The sequence below is a fragment of the Electrophorus electricus genome, chromosome 23, assembly GCF_013358815.1.
Source record: "Electrophorus electricus isolate fEleEle1 chromosome 23, fEleEle1.pri, whole genome shotgun sequence".
Classification (NCBI taxonomy): Eukaryota; Metazoa; Chordata; class Actinopteri; order Gymnotiformes; family Gymnotidae; genus Electrophorus; species Electrophorus electricus.
In genome coordinates this window covers 5911715-5930453 of record NC_049557.1, presented here as the reverse complement: position 1 = coordinate 5930453, position 18739 = coordinate 5911715, and the positions used below count along the sequence as shown (strand labels likewise).

The 18739-nt window shown below is 43.3% G+C and overlaps 2 protein-coding genes across 2 annotated transcripts in view; one reads left to right on the top strand and one right to left on the bottom strand.

Moving 5' to 3' along the window:
* Positions 1 to 3696, top strand: part of cttnbp2nlb (CTTNBP2 N-terminal like b) — a 29992-nt gene extending 26296 nt beyond the window's left edge. Inside the window, exon 5 of the mRNA XM_035521930.1 lies at positions 1 to 3696. This exon is cut by the window's left edge and continues 875 nt beyond it. Within this exon, the coding sequence (XP_035377823.1) occupies positions 1 to 454 (454 nt within the window). The 3' untranslated portion in view covers positions 455 to 3696.
* On the bottom strand, positions 2590 to 9297 carry capza1b (capping actin protein of muscle Z-line subunit alpha 1b). Its single transcript, XM_027001349.2, has 10 exons — positions 9210 to 9297; positions 7185 to 7248; positions 6813 to 6864; positions 6545 to 6608; positions 5430 to 5636; positions 4996 to 5075; positions 4585 to 4663; positions 4145 to 4216; positions 3984 to 4046; positions 2590 to 3865 (listed from the first exon to the last, which is right to left on the bottom strand). Exons 1-10 carry the CDS (start codon positions 9246 to 9248, stop codon positions 3725 to 3727), a joined length of 861 nt encoding a protein of 286 aa, XP_026857150.1. The 5' UTR covers positions 9249 to 9297; the 3' UTR covers positions 2590 to 3724.
* Between the last annotated feature and the right edge of the window lie 9442 nt (positions 9298 to 18739).

The following is an 18739-nucleotide window of genomic DNA, read 5'->3' as shown; positions in this document are numbered from 1 at the left end:
GCAGGGTGGAGGTGTGCCCCACTCGCCCCGCGACTTGTCGCCCGCCACCACCCCTCCGCCTCCGCTCGAGAACTTGACCGCCAAGCAGATCGCCCGCAACACGGTCACACAAGTGCTGTCACGCTTCACCAGCCAGCAGGGGGCGGGCAAGCTGCCCCCTCCAAACAGCTCGCCCTTCGGCACGGACTACCGCGCGCTGGCAGCTTCATCCTCTCCCACAGGCAAAGCGCCGGGCCCGCTCTCACCCGGAATCCGCTCACCCATCATCCCTAGGCTGGAGAAGAGCCACCCACCCCCTGTGCCACCCAAGAAGCCGGGTCTGAACCAGAGTCCCGGGTCGCCTGTCCTTTCTCCACACGTCACTCACTTCCCCGAGCTGTCTGGTAGCTGTGGCCTCACTAGCACACAGGAGGGCACTAAAGAGCTCGATCTTGTCATGTCCTCCTCCAGCTAAGTTCTAGCCATCCACACCACCCAAGTTAAAGGGCATAACGAACCTGCCTTTGAGCCGAATCTGTAACCCCTCCCACACTGAATGGCTGAATCGTTTCTTTGTAAACCCACACATGGAAAACCTTTTAGAGGGCTGGAGAATGGGCACCTCATCTACCACTCTGCTCCTTTATACTAGGGCCCAAATTCTAAGATACAGCTAAGATGGCATTTATTTAGATTTCTATTTTTTTTACATATGCTATCATCTTATTTTTCCTTATATTTTGAGACATTTTATTCATCCGTAAACTTTAAATATACTTAAATCCCCAAATTTGCTGTTATACCATGTCCTGCATGGAAGACAAAATGGGGGGGGGGGGGAGTCTTTATAAATGAAAGACACTGAGGACTCTATAAATGAACGACACTGATGACTTTTATAAAGGAACTACACTAACTTAGGACTCTTTATAAATGAACTACACTGATGACTTTTATAAAGGAACTACACTAACTTAGGACTCTTTATAAATGAACTACACTGAGGACTCTATAAATGAACGACACTGATGACTTTTATAAAGGAACTACACTAACTTAGGACTCTTTATAAATGAACTACACTGATGACTTTTATAAAAGAACTACACTAACTTAGGACTCTTTATAAATGAACTACACTGATGACTCCATCTCAGGCAATCAGTAGATAGAATGACCAATTCTTATCTTACAAAATGGAAAGTTATATTCTCATATACTGAGAACTATCTTAAGTTATTGCAGTTATAGTAGAAATAGCACTGAGATCCATTTTTACTGTTATTAAATTGTTCTCATGTGTTCAGTCATTTTAAGTTCTGTATGCTTCTCAGAACACATGAGCAATGGCATGAGCTGAGCAAAAACCTGAGTGGCTCACTTCACCCTGCATCTTATGTTTGTGTGTGTAAACAGTGAAGCTCACAGGCCTAATCTTTCACTTCTTTCTTTCGGCAAGACTCCCAGAGAAAATGTTCCTCCTCTCTTCCTTCTCGGTATGTATCTTGACAGTAGTGGTGATAATAAATCGCTACTAAAAACAGGCAGAATAGCTGAACGCTGGTGTGTGGCTCCTGCGGTTACAGACTTAAAGACACCTTTAGTTTAACACATTCCAAAAGGCACTCAGAGGCAAATGACACCGGACTTCCCAAAATGCTTTTCTCTCCCCTGTGAAGGTGAAAACACTGGCTGCTTCTCAAGGTTTGCAAATCTGAGACTTGTGTGTTCCCAGTCTTATTGTTCTTCATGCTATATGTATAATAGCCTGTAGTGTAGTTAAAACCATTCACTCCAGTCTTAAAGATTGTAACTATATAGCAGTAATGGTGGTGGTTAACCCATCTAAGAGTGTACTTGAAAATAGATAGACTTTCATTAGAAAGACAAAAGCACAAATAGGTTATAGTTTTTTATGTTGATTCCTAAGCCTATTAAAAGGGCTTTAAAATACGAAATGATGGATAACTGGGGCTACGGATGCATGTGCATTTATCTTAACTAGCTTACAGAAACCACTTTTCCAAATGACATGGAAATATAATTTGTTTGCTTCAGCTACACAAAACCAAACTGAGGAGCGTTCATAACACATGCACTTCTTTCCCGGTTCTGTTACATGCAACCTGCATGTAACTTAAGGTTTCTTACATGTCCGATACCTCAGTGTTGCCTTTGACGCCCTTAGATTTTCTTTACCAGCTCACACCTGGGCTTATACTACTGTATTTTTTATGAAACCAATAAAGTCTTGCAGATAAAGATATTTTTACTTGTTCTTAATAGAAATGGCTTTACAGAGCCATACCCTTGGCCTTACCCACTGAGAAAATAAAACTCTTTGGAAGCTCACCGTATCTTGATTTTGCATTTAGTGTCAAAATATATTAGAATGTCTCCAAGAGTCATTTAGTGGCTATAGGGAATCATAGACGAGTACAAGAAGTATAATGGTACTTCGGTAAGGCAAAGTATTCTGATCAAACTTAGGTTGTCTTACATTCAGAATCTGCTATACAGCCCAAGCTTGGATGGGGAGATAAAATTTGTGTCACCCAGCTACATCTGCGAAAAAGAACAAATATTCTAAATATGAGCTTCAGTCATCAGTTCGGTGCCAATTCTTTATTACCTGTGAGTAGCATATACGTTTGCTAAAATCAGAGTTAAGAGCCGTATTACAGGACAGAGAGAGCAAGATGGAGAGAGAGAAAGAGAGAGAGAGTGAGAGACAGAGTGATGAGTGATATAGTACAGTCTGATTACGCTTCTGTGTTCAGGGTGAAGTTTACAGTGGCAAAGCACCCAACAGTACCATGACATGTGACAACACTAACAACACCTTTCTGCTCCAGTTCTGGAGAGTGCATAGACCAACTCTGATTCGCTGTTTGTATTGTAAGACACGCTCGATTCTGCACACGTGAAGCCTGTAACAAAAAAGTGCTAGGACGGTTTTTAAAGACTGCTTAGTAAAATATAATATCTGTATGTATAAATATGAAACGCAAGACTTAATTTGGATTTCTTTGCCATGGGAAAGAGGACTATTTGCTGCTTTTTTTATTGGCTCATTTATTTCACACAGATTTTGGTTTGACTTTGTTTTAAATGTCTTCATTTAAAAGGGTGCGAAGGTTAGGAGGTGGCAGAAGGTGCTGAGAGAGGGGAGTTAAGACAGATGCCTATACCAGAACTCACCGAGCAGCCTCCTCTTCACACACACTCTGGGGATGAGCTGAATGAGGAGAGGATGTCTGTTCGGAGTATTGGAACAGTCAAAATAAACCTGTCAGCAGTTCTGTGTGCCGTCTTAAAGATGACTGGCCCGCACTCACAGACGTCCCATCAACACAATGTCCCATCTCACAACAACAACATAACCAAACAAAAAATAATAAAATCTACATTGTACACCCTTTAAGAATATTTTTGGACAGACGGGTCAGATAAATTCACATGAATGCAAGAATAGCATCGGGTTTACTGATAATTTAGATCCAGACTCCCTCTAAGCTCATGTCTGACCCTCCTCCAATAGCCGGAGTGTCCTTTAAACAACCAGAAACTGAGTGGAACCACTTCTTCTTAGTAACATCAATAGAGTAAGTCCCTCGACTTTTTTTTTTTTGTTTTGTTTTCTTTTTTCTCAGGGAGGCATGACTCTCCCTCTGTTTAGCGAACAGCGTGTGGGTTTTCTTTTGGACCGGTTCCGTGTTGAGAGCCAGGCAGATCCAGACACATTCTAGGCATTCTGCATCTCCTTGCCGATCTTGTAACTGAGAATCTTATTCCAGTCAATCTTGGTGCGGGTGACAGGAAGCTGCCTGCGTAGAGCTTTGAAGGTCGTGTCCGACATCGTCTGGTAGTTCTCACTGATGGCGGTCTAGGTGGGCAAGGTGGAGGTCTGATGAAGCTCATCATTAACTTTCTATGACTTATTTGTTAATCTCTTGATTGGCTAATTTTTTTTAAAAGAATAGTCTTCGTCAATGAAAACATACCTGGTAATCATTTTCTGCATTTTCAATGATTTTTACAAATTCCTTGGCAGTGGTCTCTTCATCCTAGTGACAAGAAGACATGAAGCACAATTGTCACAGTGGAGTGCCATCCTAAATGTTCAGCATTTAAGGGGAGTAAAATAAATCAAATGTTCACTCACAGATACAATGATGGACTCCTCCACCTCTTTATGACTGACCAGCTGAACATTGCCATCCTCATAATAATGCACCTACACAGACACACAGACTTCATTAGGTCAGCAATGCAGAAATGCACACCATCAGCTGCAACTCAAACTCCAGAGAAGAGAGCATTTTGGAAATTAGAAATACACATTCACAGGAAACTTTAATGTTGTATTATGCCCGTAATGTTTCACACAAGACAATAATCTCTAATAATCCAGAGAATAATCTCAATATAAACCTCTTAAACTCTATATACAACTAATGAACTGTTATAAACTGAATTAATGAACTAAGAAAATCCTAATCTTGTGTAGTCACATGCCTACTCTTAGCAAGAGATTAAAATAATAATATCATCAATATCAAGAATAACCCTATACTATCCTGTGTAAACATGAGAAAGACTCACCTGGATCTTCAACACACCTGCCACCTGAGAGGAGGACTGGCTGATGGTGAACTTCCATTCTGACCTACAGCGCCCATTCCTGCAAGTTGACACGTACACACATTTGCAAACACCCGCACGCACAAACACAGTGTTAGGAATCAGATAAATGAAATGGCATATTGTCATGTTATACAAAGCGCCAGATCCCCCAGCAAAGATTATATGTAAGACAAGACTAAAATAGTGTCCAGAGCAGAACTCCCAAAGACAGTGTTAGTCAGGCATGTTTTGGAAAAACACTACAACAGCCAAATGAGGACCATAGGTAAATTATGTTTTACAGTAAATGTTCACATGTCGTCATGTAAATAAAGATCTGTCCAGAAAGGCAAAAACAGTGAAAGTTAAAGCTTTAACTAGTTTCCTCACCAGAAGTTTTTAGGCTGAAACTGGTGTCCCTCGATACAAGCAATAATGGTTTTCTGACCTTCCACTGTTTTCCCATATACCTGTTCAGAAACCGCAAGATGTCATGTTTGCTGCACTTACAGGCAGGTTAAACACACACTACTCAACACGGCCACTCCATTAAAGAGTCTCAAGCCGCAGTACTAAGGATCTATTACCGCAACCACAACCGCGCTGCTGAATAAAAGAGAGAGGTTACTGGAGGTTTCTACATTACTTAATGATGAGAGAGAGCGAGAGAGAGAGAGAAAAATCTGGCTTTAAGGCAGATTGCAATCCAGACCCTAAAATCTGTAAATACACACTGTGTACAATGAGTACAAACATCAATATGTAGATTGTGCATACTCAACCAGCCGATGAACTGGTAACGTGTGCGCGCGTGTGTACCGTACCGTGCACACTCCAGTTGGGTAATGCTCCTTGACGTAGGCGCTGAGCGCATTATCACAGGCATCTCTCCAGGAGTGCAGTGCGCTCTCGCCCTGGTAGGGCTGCGGGTCACTGGCTTCCTTACGCAGGTGGTCAAAACGGAACGAGCGGCGGCTCCGGGGATCAAAGAACCTCCCCTGACCCAGATCGCCATGCTCCGTGATCAGAACCTACAACGGGCACAGAGCAGGGGGAAGACATGAGACCCATGCACCCACATATACTGGCCCTGCTTGAGGTTCTGTTTGCACCTTGAAGCAGTGGGATTCATTCTCCCTTTAGGAAATGAGCAAGTCTGTCAATAATATAACAGATCTTCAACCACTTTTAATAAGAATTAAAGAAAAATCATAAAACATGCAATCTGATTCTTTACACAAAGGATTTAAAGATTTACATAAATACATTAATATGTGCAGACGTATCCAAACCAAAAGGTTGACATAGTGGCGACATAGTGGACAATCCTTGAACATAAACCTGACAAACATCTTTTCACCTGTTTATGACAATGTATAATCAGGTGACCAACCGGCAGTATTCCAGTTTTCTTGCATGCTTGTTTAAGATTCTGTGTTTAGCTAGGGCTGAAAAACTATAAAAACAGCATTTACAAATACTAAAGAATTACTTCAAACTTTTGAGTAAAAGAGCAATTCTCATTACATTTACAATACAAGCCCAGGGAGGCATCGGACAGGCAGCCTATAGTGTATTTAGGGTAATGGCTGAAGAGGCCCGTAAGTAAATGTACAGGAGGAAATCCCATCCTAAATGGTTCTTAAATTACAGGCCTCTGTCTCACCAAGTCAAAGGACCAGTTTCTGGGGTACTAGCCAAGATGAAACACTGCTGAATGAAGGGACTGTGCCCAAGGCCCAAAACCAATGGACCCCTTTAGTTAATCATAGTACATTACAGAAACGGTCCCACACGCACACATTAGTATTCCACACAGTCAAATGGTTTCTTAACCAAGAGGAAATGTGTTGCAACTTCCAGGATAATTAGTAGCACAGACTTGTGACTGAGCATATGCTGTGAGTGACTCTTGATTAAATTATTAAACATCCCTTACCAACTCTTCCGAATTTTCCAGTTTTACAGGAGTGAATTGATCCATGTTATACTGGGCAAAGGCACTGTGAGAGGTAAACAGGGAGACAGCAGGGTGGTTGGGTGAGCAGGAGAGGAGAGCATCTATGAAGACAATATTAGCATTCTGACATCATCTAACGGGCAATTATCATAACTACACCGGACGTTTGTGGAGCTCACAGTAAAGTGTTAGGTTTGACTCACAAGCTTCTGTGAAGATGCACATGCACAAACAAACATACACTTACTGTGCTGCCCCCTCCCTGAGGAGGTTGTCATTGTTGAGGAGAAGCCGCACATCTAAAAAAAATAAATAAATTAAAAAAATGTAATTAGTATTATTTAGAAAAAGGAATCACTTTCTTCAAACATGCACTGGGTGGCATTAAAGCTTACAAAGTGACACACACAGATTTGCTTAAACTTTACAGTGAACTAGGCATATACAAATGTGTCTGGATGCATTTATTACACAGCAAGTGACATGAGATTATTTCCCAAAACAGCAGCATCCCACTACCTTCAAAACCCTTTCCAGTCTCAACCACAGCAAAGCCACTTCTGACAACTTTATTAGTAACTTCATCACTGAAGATGTTGAATAATAGCAATAATCTTACCATTGAAGACTTCGTTGAACTCGCCAGGTGGAGCATGGGTGACAAAGTTTGCTGCTATGCGGACCTGTGCAAAAAGAAGACTTGTTCACCAAAGAGCTTCCATCTAAACCTTATACACCAACAGAGATGATGAATGAAATATCACCAATTTCTTATAATAATCATCTCAACTATGCGTGTGTACAATGAGTCCAAGTACAGTTATTCTACTGTTCATACTGCTGTTGTACAAAGTCCATGTATCTATGGTCTTCCTCATGCTATCTGCACAAATGTGCAGTTTTCCACATGACTGGTTTGCCTTTCATGTGGTTGTGTTTGTCCCACCTAACTGCATTTTCATAGCTTCACTCAACTGTTGCACCTACTTTGCATGACCTTATATTTATAAAACTGCTCATTTAAACTCCCTAATGCCTTTATATACAATGCCTTTCTATACCTAGTCTATAAGGCACCATAATGGGACAGTATAAAGCATCTAGACAAGTTGAGGTTTAGGAAATTGTAATAAACAGCAGTCCAAAATCTGCAATGTGCCCACACTAAGAGCACTCAGTGCTTTGAGTGTTTCAGGTTACCACTTTCTTTGCTTACTCTTTACTGAATGCATTGCAGTAACAAGCCAACTGAAATGACATCTGACAACTATGAAGTGAGAACTATAAAAGGTGCACTTCCGCAAGTGGGGAATATAACCTAACTGAAAAACACAAGGGGCCAGAGCAGCAGAGCTGACAGTTAAACTGACATTGATCTCATGATCTCTTATTACTAGACCGGTAGAAAGCCTTGCATGACATGGGCTTTGGCTCTACATACACTTGGGCTCCATATGATGAAGGAAAGAATGAGACAAACAGGGGAGAGGACACTGGACAATTCCAAAAGGTCCCACAGACATTCAGTGTCTCACCAAGGGTAAACAAAATATTTGAGAAAATCAAATCAGCTTAATCCATGAAATCATGTATCCACTCAGAGAAAGACCATCAACCTTTGTCGAATTAAGTCAGAGGTATTATTTAAGACGTATTATTTACTTCCTTTAAAACGGCATATTTCTAAAAATTCATGAAGTCCTCCGCAGAAAATTCAGGTAGACGAGATGCATTTTTGCGATATCCCGTTTTGCACCACAATTAATTTGTGACCAGGAAGTGGGCCTTCCCATGGCTAGCAGTTTGGCTAACTCACAGGACTGGTTATGGTGTCAAGTTTTCAGTGGTTCCGGTTACGCTCTACTAATAACCGTTACACGCTGAAGTATCAGATGCGATGCCAAAGTAGTTGCATTTTAACAGAATAAAGACAAGTAGCTAATACCAACTAGCTAGCTAGTTAGAGAAGTCAAAGCACTTTCCTTCGTAAACCGTATTAAACCTCAGCGACAGCCCTTGCATCCTTAATCATCTTTAGCTGGCTAACACAAATGGGACCAATCTTCCTTCCAACTTTCTTCCACTCCTTATTAGTTATTGGTTTCTCAGCGCTACCAAACACTAAGCTGCCTCCCCAGAATCTGAACACAGCTCCATTTATGGTAGCCTAGCCAGCGTTAGCTGCCTGCCGCTACTTCCTGCACACTGGGTCATTTTTGACAAGTAAGCGAGCTAACGCCCGCTAACAATCAAGCTTAGTCTCTCAAATCAAACAAAGACTCAGCAATTCCACCTGCACAAGCAAAAGGATATTTAGCTAATGACTTGGTGTGTTGTCTACATCAACTGACTTCATTGACATATAAAATCCAGTTCTAAATAAATATGAATAACTGCTTCGTTAGCAAAACAAGGATTGTTTACTACTAGGCTGGGCATTCCCTAAACGGGCAGCCACTGTTTAGCTTCCTGTATAAACTACGCAAGCTAACAAACTGCTAACCGGCTAACTACGGTACGATTCACACCGTTTGAGGGTACAGTTAACGCTTGTGGTTCGATTATGTTTTCGCGGCTACAGAACATTACGTAGCCGGATTAAATGGCCATTATGGTAGCGGCAATTTTGAACAAAAGAGTTTACCTTCTCCTCGTCGGAGAGCGGTTCCTCAAAGTCGGTCATCTTAGCTCTAGCAGACCAGCCTCAACGCGCGATGCATGGTGGGTAGAACACTGTCACGGTCATAACCATAATAGGTCAGAACAATCTGATTGGTCCATAGCGGCGAGCGAGACGCTTCAGATCATTACTGTCGCCCGTTTGTCAAAATGAAATGGAAGTGATTTACAATCGTTTAAATACGAAAACACAAGTGATTGAACGATTCCCCTAGGGGGGGTTCATTTTCATATAAATAAAATGTTATTTGGAAAAGGGCTGCATATCAATGTTTATCCTTCACTTTGAAAAATATTATCAGCTAATTAATCAATTTGCATTACTAGAAGCAATGGCTCTCTAACCAATTGCACTTATGATTCTCCACCAGTTGAGTGGATTTACTTCCTAATCTCTGATGTGTATTTCCTAAATGTATTTAACAGCTTCAATGAGAGTATTTCAGACATGATTTTTTTCAAATGATTTTGATCTCCATCTTTACAGCCTTTTATTTAAAAGGTATAGCTATAGAGTTAAGTATAGATATTTCATGATCATTTAACACACACACACACACACACACACACATCGGTCTTTTTGTCAGTCTCTTGTATCGGGATCTCTGGTGGTCCTGTTCATTTATTCTGTTTTCAAATGTAGGCTGAGTTTCGCAATGTCAACCAGCAGGGGTCGCTCTAAAACTGTCCAGAGATTTTTATAGACGTTATACAGTGCATTCCCTCACCAAACAATATAATATGACATCTAGCAACAGGAATTGTGTATAAATGAAGAGGTATATACATAAATACACGAATAGATAGGCTGGGGAAATGGAGAGGAAAGCACACAAGAGGAGATGAGAAAGGTTAGGAGTTAGTTTCCTAAAGTATAGTTTAATGTTCTTGGAGAAGAGAGCACAAGAGATGCAAAGAGAAAAGAACACCTCCTGTTTTGCCTTCTGTCTCACTCTTAAGTTGTGTAACACTTCTTTGGAAGCTCATCTGTGATCATTCGTTTTCTGATGACTGCCAGCAGCAAGTGAAGAAACCTGTTTCTCCAAAGCTGACATGTTGAAGTCTGTTTGTGAGTGGGTTGTCTGTGTGTTACTAGGTTTGCACGTGTGTGTGCCTAGAGGTAAAAAAATAAATAAAAAATTCTCAAGCATCGCTAAACACAATGGAAATGCAATCAACGTCACAGAATGACGTCCGCGGGAAAGGTGATGTCTCCTGGGGTTTGGGAATAGAGAAGAAAAATGGTTGATTTCTGAGTAAAGAGGAGTGTAAGTGGGTGGATCTGAATTGACGTGATCATTCTGGATGATAACACCATCAATCAAACTGAATGAACAGAATCCAGGCTGGAATGAGACCGGCTCCAAACATGGCCCCAGATTAAAATAAGACACACTGCAGACTGAAATCAACATGGCCCTGTGATGGAGACTGTCATTTAGGAATGTTAAATGGGTGCTCTGTCTGCTATGCTAGGGAGATGGCTCTTTGGTCCAGTGGTCAGAGCTCATGTATACCTCCTGCTAGACCTTGGTTTGAGTCCTGTGTAGGGAGGCTACCTTCAGCCTTCATTACAAGCCCCAGGTTGAAATACGACAAACTGGATCTTGAAATCAACATGGCCCCAGATTAAAATAAAACACACTGAAGACTGAAATCAGCATGGCCCCAGATTAAAATAAGACACACTGCAGACTGAAATTAGACCAAATCCATCCTGAATTTAGACTTTGCTCTTAACTAAACTCATACTGTTTTATGAAATGTTGTAACCTGACTCCAGATTGTATGTAGGGATGCAAATTACCACACCATACTACAAAGTCCCGCTGGATATAAAGATTTCCACTTTTGAGTGCATCCCAGTGTCTGTGTGCTCACCCATCCTCTTGTGGTTATTTATGACACTCATCATACTGAACCAATTTTCTCCTTCACTCCCTCCGATACCAACATTTCACCACAGATCTCGTCATGGGTCTCTGACATCTCATCATGGATGGCTGCCCACCATCTGAAACTGAACTCCAGCAAAACAGAGTTGTTATATATTCCTGGTGATTCCTCCCTGCAGCAAGCTCTGCCCATCTCCTCTGAGAACTCCCTTACCATGCTGTCTGAAAATTCAAGACATCCAGGTGTGTTGCTGGATAAACAGCTGTCACTCTCTGCCCACATTACCAACTTGACCAAGGCATGCAGGTTACTCTTCCATAACATCAGAAGAATCCAACCATTTCTTTCAAGAAATGCCACTCAGGTGCTTGTCTAGTGCCTCATCATCTCAAGAATGGAATACTGCAACTCGCTCTTGTACACGCCACTAGACCCTTGCAGCTGATCCAGAATGCAGCTGCATGACTCATATTCAACCATCCTAAGTTCACCCACATCACTCCACTGCTGCGTTCCACCCATTGGCTTCCTCTAGTTGCTTGCATCAGATGTAAAACCCTAATGCTTGCCTGCAAAGCCAAAACTGGTGCTGCTCTTTCCTACCTGCTAGTGCTTACCTCCCCCCTCACCATATCTCGCACCCTTTGAGCGTCTAGTACGGCAGAACCCGAACCACCACACCCTTAGAGGCAGAGAAGACACACCCCATGACTTTTATCTGTACTAGCACCTAGAAGGAGGAATGAACTCCTACTACCAAATGTCAGAGTCTTTTGCTGTCTTTAAATGTGGGCTAAAGATGCACCACTCCAGCAGTAACTGAATGATCCATAGTCACTACAGTGGTTTAGAATAATCACCATTACTTCACTTACTTCTCTACCAAAAATCTACTTTGCGTGTTTTTCCTCCGACAGTTAATGGCATTCTTAATCTCAGACCATGTATACTAGCAGAAGGATTTCTTCCATGCAGACAATTAAGCACTAATGTAATTTGCTCTGGACAAGAGTGTCTGCTAAATGTTGTAAATTTATGGAAATTATGTTTAACAATAACCATCAGGAGTTATTGTTAAACATCAGGAGAATTCAACATCAGGAGGAAAATTCTACATCAGGAGTTTGAAACCATTGTGTTCAAGAACCACAATCAATCACTTAGTGAGAAGCATTTCTAGTTATTTGGATGATTAGTCTTGTTCTTTAGCTGAGATGGAGAGTGAGGGAGTGAGAGGGAGGGAGAGTGAGAGAAAGAAAGAGAGAAAGAAGGAGGGAGAGATGGAGAGATGGAGGCATGGAATGGAGTGCAGGCTTGCTACTCCCTGAGCTGTTCATATTCGAAGCTTTGGCTTCTCCCACAGAGATTACTGCTGGACACCCCACCACAGCAGAGCACAAACTGGAGCAAACGTGGGTGTGAACTGAATGCATGCTACATGGTGCTGGTGCTGGTAGGGTGGTCAGCGATGTCTCTGCTAATGTCACTGCATGGTGAGTTCCAAGACAGAAGGGGTATGTTATGCAGATCTGTACATGCATGCTTTTAATTTTCCTCTTTTATTCTCACTCACACTCTCTCCCACTGTGTTTCTGTTTTCCAGGCACGAAACTGTGACTGCTCATTTGGGGGGTATTTAGTTCAGCTTAGATTTAAATTGAGTTCAGTCCAACTTGTGCAATACTATAAAAAGCAGTTCTATCTAGTTTTGTGGTGCAAGAAGTTAAAAACAGAAGTATAATTAGTATAAATATCACACCCTGACAATAATGAAAACCTGTGTGTGCAGGGGAAAAAGACTCCCACTGGCTGTGAAGCTCTCTGCTGTCAGTTCCTCTGTCAGAGGCATGGCTCTGTTTCCTAAGACTAAGTTTTTTGGGTTTTTTACTGGGCATTTTTTATCTGCATTAGTAAAACGAACAGAACAAAGAGGAGGTCGGAGGAGAAGGTCTCCGTTTAATGCCCTGGTAAAAGCCAGGCTTTTAACTGAGCTTCAGTTTTATAAGGCCACATGAATGATGTTAAGAGCTTTGGCCAGCAGTGGAGATGTCAGAGTGAAGCGCTCTTTAAGTGATTCGATGGTGTCTTCCTCTGCCTGTTTCAGGAGGATGGTGCCCTCACTTTATCTTTACTACAAAATATGTCATTTAAAACTCTCTCTCTCTCTCTCTCTCTCTCTCTTTCACTCTCTCTTTCTCTCTCTCCTCGAAGTTCTCAAAGTAGTGTAGTGTGACTCTAGAGTGACTGTAGCATAAACTGTTAGTGTGTATGTGTATGTATGAGTATGTTTGCAGTATGTTTGAGCATGAAGACTCTGTGTGTGTGTGTGTGTGTGTGTGTGTGTGTGTGTGTGTGTGTGTAGAAAGGTGAGTTCTATTCCCACGACCTGAGCATGGGTAACATTAGCTTGCTTTGATGTGGAGCAGGTCAGCTAGCCTGTCGTCCTCTCACACGGCAGAGGCTGCTGATGGGATGTGACGGTTGTGAGGCCTCTCTCTTTGATGTGGTCAGAATGTAAGGGTATTATCCCTTTCCAAAGGTCCCCCCCACACACACACACACACTTAACTATAACTAGAAGACTGCACATGAACTAAAAACACACAAAACAATCACTGGTATCACTTCAGAATGGGGACTAGAATTAGTTTATTTATTTTTTGGGTGCATGTCCTTTACAATGCAGTTTGTCCAAATTCTTACATGGGCATAGTAATTCATTGGCCTTGTTCTGTTTGTTACTCTCCTTACATTTTAAGCTTCTATTTTATTGGTATTCTCTACATTTCAGTAAGTCAGTACATTTTGCAGCACATTTTCACTCTTACCAGAACTTTCATTTTCATTGTTACCTAAAGAATCCAACGTTTTATTATACTGTACCCGTGTACGACTGACATTAAACTTGACCTGAACGGATCTGAACCGTTGTCCAGTTTCAGAAAATGCCACTCATGTAATGTGACCTATACAATGTCCAGTATTAGGGCTTCTCTGATTATGAGATTAACAATAGATGCCTTTAAGCACTTTGTTCTATGTATTATAGTAGGCAGCAGTGCCTATGAGAGCAAAAGATCCCGACGTAGCTGCACAGAGGTGGGTGGATGGGCTCAGTGGGGGTTGGGGTGTTGAGAGGAGGCTCGGCGGATGAGGCAGAGGGGGACAGAAGGTCAGCTTTGTTTGACGGTAAAAGCATCACAACACCCTGTAGCGTTTGTTTTTTCTGATGGTGTTTTGGGAAACAGCAACGGGGAAGAGAGTGCTATCTGTCTTCTCACACGTGTGTGTGTGTGTGTGTGTGTGTGTGTGTGTGTGTGTGTGTGTGTGTGTGTTGGTGCGTGGACAAGCCTGAAAGGGTTATTTTAAGTAGACTCCTGGGAAAACTCTAGTTGGGTTAAGGTGACATGTCAGTGACATCCACTCCATATGAAGGAAGTGCCAAGATAAAGACACACTCTCTCTCTCTCTCTCTCTCTCTCTCTCTCTCTCTCTTAAGGTTAGAGCCACTTGAATAGCCCTGGCTCTTAATTGCAGGGTCAAGGTTAAATTCCACCAGAGCTTCATACTTTGTGACTCTATTAAGAGCCTGCCCAGTCTAAACCTTTTCCGAACATTTCTGTGCAGTTCTAGAGCCTAAGGTTTCGACACCACCTCCTTCGCGTCTAGAGCAGAAGCAGGATTCAGACAGACTAACTCTCCTCTCACCTGGGATGAGGGCTTCCAGAGTTATCCTACCAGAGTGTGGACCTGCATCAGGTCCCATGTCCTGAAACGGTCGGCTTTCAGGACATAATCCTATCCAGAGGGCAAAATCCAATTGGCTAACTTCTGGAAGGCAGGCCCCAGGGCTGAGCACAGGACCTGCAGAGGATGAATGCTCCTGACTCCTGTTTTCCAGAAGTGCCACAGTAAAACATTGCAAACATTCCCCTCACAGATGAGAAGGCAGAGTGGATGAGAAATGAGCTTTAAAAAGTTATGATGCATTGATCACTTTCAGCACGTTCACAGATGCTTATCCCCCATAATTTACTATTACTCTATTCTCCAAGTTAGTAATCATTATTTCTCTATATGTGTGTGTATGTGTGTGTGTGTGTGAATAAAATAATACAGTCTGTATGACTGATAAAGTGTAGTGAGTTTTTGCTTCTGTACAATGCTACAGTCTGATGTGGATATATAGAAATGCGTGTGTGTGTGTGTGTGTGTGTGTGTGATAGAGAGAGAGCAAGAAAGTGTGAGGTGTGTCTAGACATTTACTGTATAACATTTACATTTACAGCATTTGCCAGACACCCTTGTCCAGAGTGACTTACAGGAGTGCTTTGTAGTCTCTCTCAAATCCATATCCTCATGTGAGAATAGATAGGTCAGTGTTAAGAGTGCTATCAGGCTAAAGCCTTGGCTAGAGTGGAAAAGAAAACTGGGTTTTTTAAATTGTATTGTTTAAGTGCTCAGTGGCTCAGTGAAGCGGTGAGTCTTCGGTATTCATTTGATGACAGCTCTGCTCAATTGATATGGTGCTGACTCCCTATTAGTAAATATTATCAACCCCAACATTCCCTAGTTATTGAGACTGACTGAATTTATTGGGAGTATGCTATATAATTATGAACAGTGGCTATGAAAACGTATAACAAGTAATTATTGAGAATAGCTGTGCTCATGTACAGTTGTGGATGTATGTGTGAGAGAAACTGGCTGTCAACTCCGAGTTGCACCTTAATGCTAGTTGGTAAGACAACGGCAGGTCTACATTATTATGTTGTAATCGTGGTTATTTATCAGCGGGACCCGGGCCAAAAGAGCTCTGCAGAGTTGAAAGCATATAAACAGAGTATTCAAACCGGCAGACCCATGAGCTGCTGGGATTTCTGCAGTCAGCTGATCTAGTCCAGAGCTGAAGGGTGGTGAAGTCTGTCTCCCTGTCTCCCTGTCTCCCTGTCTCCCAGGCTCCCTCTCTCTCTGTCTCCCTCTCTCTCTGTATCCCTGTCTCTCTGTCTCCCAGTCTCCCTGTCTCTCTGTCTCCCAGTCTCCCTCTCTCTCTGTCTCCCAGTCTCCCTGTCTCTCTGTCTCCCAGGCTCCCTCTCTCTCTGTCTCCCAGTCTCCCTCTCTCTCTGTCTCCCAGTCTCCCTGTCTCCCTCTCCCTCTCTCTCTGTGTCCTTCTCTCTCTGTCTCCCAGTCTCCCTCTCTCTCTGTCTCCCAGTCTCCCTCTCTCTCTGTATCCCTGTCTCTCTGTCTCCCAGTCTCCCTCTCTCTCTGTCTCCCAGTCTCCCTGTCTCCCTCTCTCTCTGTCTCCCTCTCTCTCTGTCTCCCTCTCTCTCTGTCTCCCTGTCTCCCTCTCTCTCTGTCTCCCAGTCTCTCAGTCTCCCTCTCTCTCTGTCTCCCTCTCTCTCTGTCTCCCAGTCTCTGTCTCCCTCTCTCTCTGTCTCCCAGTCTCCCTCTCTCTCTGTCTCCCAGTCTCCCTGTCTCCCTCTCCCTCTCTCTCTGTGTCCTTCTCTCTCTGTCTCCCAGTCTCCCTTTCTCTCTGTCTCCCAGTCTCCCTCTCTCTCTGTATCCCTGTCTCTCTGTCTCCCAGTCTCCCTCTCTCTCTGTCTCCCAGTCTCCCTGTCTCCCTCTCTCTCTGTCTCCCTCTCTCTCTGTCTCCCAGTCTCTCAGTCTCCCTCTCTCTCTGTCTCCCTCTCTCTGTCTCCCAGTCTCTCAGTCTCCCTCTCTCTCTGTCTCCCAGTCTCCCTGTCTCCCTCTCTCTCTGTCTCCCAGTCTCCCTCTCCTGCTGTCTTCCTGTCTCCCAGTCCCCCTGTCTCCCTCTCTCTCTGTCTCCCTCTCTCTCTGTCTCCCAGTCTCCCTCTCCTGCTGTCTTCCTGTCTCCCAGTCCCCCTCTCTCTCTGTCTCCCTCTCTCTCTGTCTCCCAGTCTCTCAGTCTCCCTCTCTCTCTGTCTCCCAGTCTCCCTGTCTCCCTCTCTCTCTGTCTCCCAGTCTCCCTCTCCCGCTGTCTTCCTGTCTCTCAGTCTCCCTCTCTCTCTGTCTCCCTCTCTCTCTGTCTCCCTCTCTCTCTGTCTCCCAGTCTCCCTGTCTCCCTCTCTCTCTGTCTCCCAGTCTCCCTCTCCCGCTGTCTTCCTGTCTCTCAGTCTCCCTCTCTCTCTGTCTCCCTCTCTCTCTGTCTCCCTCTCTCTCTGTCTCCCACTCTCTGCAGAGGGTGTATCTCATCTGTTAGTCTTGGGGTTACTGGGTTCATGGGCTTTAGCCTCCAGCACAAGGTATTTCATTCACTTTTGCAATGTATTCCTGTGTGTGTGTGTGTGTGTGTGTGTGTGTGTGTGTGTGTGTGAGAGAGGGAGAGACTAGTCAGTGTTAAGGCAAGCTAAGTGTGACTAAGCCACCTTCGGCACATTAAAGTTACTGAAACTGACCATATATTTTGCCAAGTGCAGTACATTACAAGCATTTTACAAAGACACAGCCTGTGAGAACCCAGATGTAGCAATGTGGAGAAAAGCTGAACGTAGCTGTAATGACATTAGTTCACGAAAATGGGACCACAATCGGCCCCAAGAGCACATGTTCTGATTCAGGGTCCAAAGAAGGGGAAGATCTTTATCTTATCAAAGGAGGGGACTGCATATCAGCAAATGAACCACAGTGTGCGTGTGCGTCTGTGTGTCTGTGTGTGTGTGTGTGTGTGTGTGCGTGTGTGTGTGTGTGCATGTGTGCGTGTGTGTGTCTGCTAGTATAGCCTACATCTGGTTGCTCTTTTCCACCTGATGTTGGCACTTTGTACATTCTGTATCTACTCTAGGCAGTGAGAAGGATGGGGAGGGGGGTTCCATCTAGTTTGGTGGGTGGACTGTATGGACTTGTGGTCAGAGGTTAGAAGCCAGTTAACCACTTCCAGGCCAGAGTGTGGGCTTGGTCTATCTCAGCATTGTGTTTGAAGAAGTTGCCTTAGCATGAACTACACTGACCGATGCAGTGGTGTGAGTTACCGGAATGCACAAAGTACACTCCCAGTAATCAGCTATGTAGACCGATGTAGACCACTTCCAAATTCTTGCATTATGCATTTGTTTTAACGCCCTACTGTTCACTGGGAAATATACGCATGTTTAACCATCTATATTTAATGTCAATTAAGGTAACTCGTTTGCCTTGCAGTCAAGACGAAGGCTAAAGAAAGTCATCTGCTTTGCTAGTTGCTTCTGAGAAGAATATAATGAAAATGAGAAATCTGTTATAACACACATTGTCTACTCCAGTGGCGGCATGTGACTATATGTAAAGCCGTCACCAACGAAACTGCCCCACTTCTGTGCCCATACACACACCCAGTCTCCCTCTCTCATACCCCTGACGAGCCTGAAAGCACCCGCTTGCAGGAGTGAGAGAGTTGGCAGGTGAAAAGAAACAAATGTCAAAGTGCAGAAATCAGAGCAGCTTGCAAATCTTGATTTATGTAGAGGTGGGTGTGTGTGTGTGTGTGTGTGTGTGAGAGAGAGACAGAGAGAGAGAGAGACAGAGAGAGAGAGAGAGAGAGAGAGAGAGAGAGAGAGAGAGAGGAACTGAGGAAAAACTGAGACAAAAAGTCCAACAGGCTTT